This window comes from Vicia villosa, linkage group LG2 (assembly GCF_029867415.1).
Source record: "Vicia villosa cultivar HV-30 ecotype Madison, WI linkage group LG2, Vvil1.0, whole genome shotgun sequence".
In the NCBI taxonomy this organism is placed as follows: Eukaryota; Viridiplantae; Streptophyta; class Magnoliopsida; order Fabales; family Fabaceae; genus Vicia; species Vicia villosa.
In genome coordinates, this window is record NC_081181.1 from 189019691 (window position 1) to 189024764 (window position 5074).

At 28.7% G+C, this 5074-nt stretch overlaps 1 protein-coding gene across 1 annotated transcript; it reads left to right on the forward strand.

Annotated features, from left to right (window-relative positions):
- The first annotated feature begins 3959 nt into the window (after positions 1-3959).
- Positions 3960-4729, forward strand: LOC131650922 (uncharacterized). The gene is made up of 2 exons (XM_058920621.1): positions 3960-4338; positions 4437-4729. Exons 1-2 carry the CDS (start codon positions 3960-3962, stop codon positions 4727-4729), a joined length of 672 nt encoding a protein of 223 aa, XP_058776604.1.
- Positions 4730-5074: the final 345 nt, after the last annotated feature.

Consider the following 5074-nt stretch of genomic DNA (forward strand, 5'->3'; position numbering starts at 1 on the left):
TAACTTCTTGTGGGTGTCTGATACTAGATTTTACATATGGTTATTCTAATATAAACAAACATTTTCTTTTAGTTCTAGTTATCGTTAATTCAACTAATAAATGATTATAATTCTATAAATTTTAAATGTAATATGAATTGAAGTTAGTCGTTGTAAATAGATTTTATAAAGTTAATTAATCATAAACACTTTATATGTTGAGAAACGAAGGATAGTGATGAATTAATAATATATAACTTTTTTAGTTATTATGTATATTTTGTTTTTTAATTCACATTTATTGTATTTTTTTCATGTTGGTGTACAAGTAATGAAAAGGTTTTTTTCTTTTGAAAAAATAATCAAAAAACATTTTTTTTTTATTTTCCGAAGAAAAAAATATTTATATATTTTATTTTTTTATTATCCGAATAAAAAATTCAAAAAAATCTATAATATCTATAATTTTTTTTTTAATTTTAAAAAAATATTTTTAAACATATTTTTTTTAAAAAAATTAATCAAACTTTTTTATTTCAAAAATATTTATGATGTTTTTAAAAACAATTAGTTAAATAGTTTAAACTGGTTTTTAACTTAAATTTGATTAACTGAATTGTTTATAATATATGGTTCAGTTCATTAACCATTTAAATGGTTTAAATTTTTTAATATGGTTCAATTAACTATAATTTTGCACACTCCAAGTCAATTTATTAGTAAAACCACTTTTTTTCTTCTTTCAATTAGCATGCACCAAAGGTATTTAAAATGTAGACAGTTTTTTATTAATAGAGAAAAATGTGTTGCGTTATTTATAAATATTTATAAAAATTTAAAAATTGTGTTTCGAAAACCTTAAGTTCCTTAATTGCCTTCAAAGTTAACCTTAGGGTGAAAAAAAAGTGTTGTATGGTCTAAGTTTTTATTCTCAAAATACTTGAAAACTGTATTTTAACGCTCGAAAATATCTAGAAATTTTTCTTCCAATAATTTAAAAATTTGCCATTTTATATACAAACAAAAATGATTCATATATACTATATGGGTGACTAATCCATAGACTCATGTCGATGAAAGCCATCATTTTCATTCTAACCAATAAAGTCACGTCATTTATATTCACATCCTCATTTAAATTCTTCAATCTTTCGTCACACTCTCCTCTTTTATGGTCAACATAGGTAAGGCCAATGTCACTTTCCATTTATGGATTTTTTCTCTTCAATGCATCTTCAATGAACTGATTTTTAGCATGTCAGATATGAACTACCAATCTTCTGTGTCCATTTTAAAAAAAATATTTTCACTTATTTGTGATTTGAAATCTTGTGTGGTTTTTGCTCACTCGTTAGCGAATGCGGCCAATTCATGATCTAGGTGTAGTATCTTTAATTTATCTCGTCCTTGTATTGAGATCCTTTTGATTAATGAAAGATGTTAATTTTTCTTTTGTCAAAAAAAAAAATATCTTGTGTCGTTTACGCAATACCTACTATTATTATTATTATTATTATTATTATTATTATTATTATTATTATTATTATTATTATTATTATTGTTGTTGTTGTTTTTTTTTTACAGAGTTATTGTTATTGTTATCCCCTAATAAAATTCAGTAATATAATAAATGACATGAAATTTTATTAATCCTTTAAATATGACTAATTTAATTAAAAGATATTTCCTCAATCTCACAGTCTCACAATAAGTGTTTTTAAGATAATAATTAATTGTGTTAATTTAAATGATAAAATGAAAGTTATTTACTAAAATATCCTTATTAATAATAAATAGTGAAATAGTTGCATGAAAGTTAGTGGAAAGAAATAGTAATGAATATCACATTGGTATTCTAAAAGGACAAATGATTTAAGATAAATAAAAATAGGAAAAAAGACACATATTGGTTGAGCGACAAAGTACCTTAATGTCATGGTTATTTTGGTTGATGGATAATTAAGTCAATTGAAGTTTTTATTTTGAAATTCAAAATAAAATTTAAATCTCTATTCTCTCTCTTCATTATAGGTGTTCAAATAAAATGCATGTATAAAGGCACCTTTAGGCAAGCAACATCAACTTTTCTAATTCCTTCTCATTTCTCATGAACACAAAAATATCTTCATCTTCAAAGATACACATAAGAAGAAAAAGAGGATAATTATGCTCTATTTGGTAAAGTTAGCGGTTGAGTGATAAGTTATCTGATAGCTTATAGCTTATGGCTGATAGCTTATAACTTATAGCTGATGACTGATGACTGGTAGCTGATAAACTAATTAAAGTGTTTGGTAAAATTAGCGGTTTAACTAGCTGATAAATATAAAATGACATAAAAAGACATTTATTAATTAATAATTAAATGTATATATAAAATTATCAAAATTTATAAGAGTAATAAAGGAAGAAAAAATGATAAGCTATAAGCTAAAATGCTATTTAAAATAACGTTTGAAAAATAAGCTATAAGCTGGTAAACTAAGCTATAAACTCGTGATGAAAAGACTGTTATCAAACATGTCTTTTTTTATCATACGAGCTTATAAGCTATAAGCTATAAACTCAAAATATGACATGCCAAACATAGTCTTAGAAACGAGAATCGAGAACCGGACAAAAATTCACGTTTTGAAAAATTGCTATTAAAATAGACAAAATACATTTATAATAGCACTTTATATTCAAGCGCTATTATAAAATACAGACAATGTGGTTTTCATAGCACTTTATACAAAAACGCTATTATTTAACTCTACTAAGATAACACTTTATCTAAAATGCTATTAATATTCTTGACTAAAATAGCGTTCCCACTTAAAACGCTATTAAAATTTTTCAATTTTTTTGGACAAGAATTTTTGTAATTTTGATAGCACTTTATCTAAAGCGCTAATGTTATATTAGCCATCCCAATGTTAGCACTTCTGGAAAAAACGCTAATATTGAGATTATTAAAAAATTAGCGGGCAAATTTTAGGTTTTCCGCGCACAATACTAAAATCTTTTCAGCTTCCCACCATACTCTAGTCAATACTGAAATCGTAAACCTTTTCTCCACCACCTTCTCTTCGCCGAACCTTCTCTCCGCCGAACCTTCTCACCACCGAACCTTATCTCTGCAAACTTTCTCTCCGCCGAACCTTCTTTCCCCAAACGTTCTCTCCGCCGAACCTTCTTTCCCCAAACGTTCTCTCCGCCAAACCTTCTCTTGCTAAATTTCTGTCAAACCCTCTCTCACGCCGTCAAACACCACCACATACTCTAATCGCAGGCCCTGAGAACTTACCGGAGTTGAGGTCTTCGCCGAAATCTTCGAAGGTAGGTTACAAATTCTTCTTTATTTTGAGGTTTTTTCACATGCAATCATGTTTGGTTCTGTTCGAATCAGAAGTTTAGAAACATAGGGATGAGAAGGTTTTGAGAAAATCTGAGATTTATCTTAAAATTTGAGATTTGTTTAAGATTTATCATTTGTCACTGTGCATATAAATTTGAGGTTTTTGAAATGCTTCTGAGAATATAAACCTGAGGTTTTTGTATTAGATAGTTGGTATTTCATTTTCATTTTGGAATGGGTTACTGTTGATTTAAATTTCACTCAATCTGACATGTACTTTTTTTGAACCTTGGTTGATCAGATTTATTTGAAGTTGTCGATCGGTTTCCAGTGACAAAGCGGAAGATTAATCTGATTACAACTCCAGGTTTGGATTTTAGTTCTTTTGACTATTTCTTTAGACCCTTTGTATACTTAATATATAATTAGAATTAGCCCCTTTGTATACATATATTCTGGATATACATGGCTAGAGTATGTGTAAATGGAGGTTGGGGTTACAGTATTATGGTTAGTTTGTCCTGTCATGACTATTTGTTGTGAATCACGAAAACTAAATTCTACCTGCCAACACAACATTATCTCTAATTCTTTGACTTGCTATATATCAGTGGTTTCTTAAATAAAACCACAAAACTCAATGGCCTATGAAGGAAACAGAGGTTCCTCTGTCTTGGATGGATTTACTTTGAGTCCCCTTCCATATCCTGTTCTGTTAATCTTAGCAATGATCTTCATCTTCCTTGGTAGTTCATGGTACTTTTCTTATGAAGAAGCTGTTGAAAATGCTCAAGAACAATTGGGTTGGGTTCTATTTGCGTTGCCAGTGGTTCTTATACTTATAGTTTGGTTGTTATCATCAATGGATGATTCAGAATGGTTTTCTGTATGGGGCAGGCGCAGGACAACCTACAAAACTCCCTCAGAAGGGAGCTCTCCATGGGGTGTGGCTGCCTTGATTGTTGTTTTGTTGCTTTTGGTGAAGTTTCAATCTTCTTTTCTTGATAGTTGGTTTTATTGTTTTTATCTGTTCTATTTTTGGTTTCTATTAACTATTATTAACTATGAACTATGAATATGTGATACATATCCTATAGTCTTGTTTGTAACTATTTAGATCTTAACACTAGAGGTACAAAAGAGAAACAGAAAAGGGATGCTCACAAGTTACTCAAAAGAAATAACTCAATTAATCAAAAGAAATTGATATTCCAATTACACTCAAGTCTGGGTAGAAACTGTTTGTTCTTAGGCACTGATCTCGTTTTCGATATGTTGCTAGCTGGATATTATCTTGATAAGGCTACTTTTCAGAGTGTTTGTTTCCATTGGTGTTCTTTGGCATTAGGAGAAATGGTTCATGCTTGTCTTTTGAAAAGCAACATTGAACAAGTATTGCTCTTTAGATAAGTTCTGGATATATAAGTTGTTCTTTAGAATCAAAGAGGAAATGAGAGCTTTGTAAAATAAGTTGTTTAATGTGTGAGAAATTTTAGCAGTTCTTATCAACATTTATAAAAAGGTTTATGCTATAGGATAAGATCATCTCTTTTAAATACCCTATTAATAGAGTCAAACGTTTAAATGGCTGTGCTGTTATATACATTTTGGTTTTCGGCCGGTGACTAAAGTTAAAACTAGTGATGTTTATAGCTTTCAAGTTTTTTATTCTAATTTTAATGTATCTTTGAACAACACATTAGGACTATGTTGTTCTATAAGGTTTATATAAGAGGTTATGAACTTCTTTTGCTT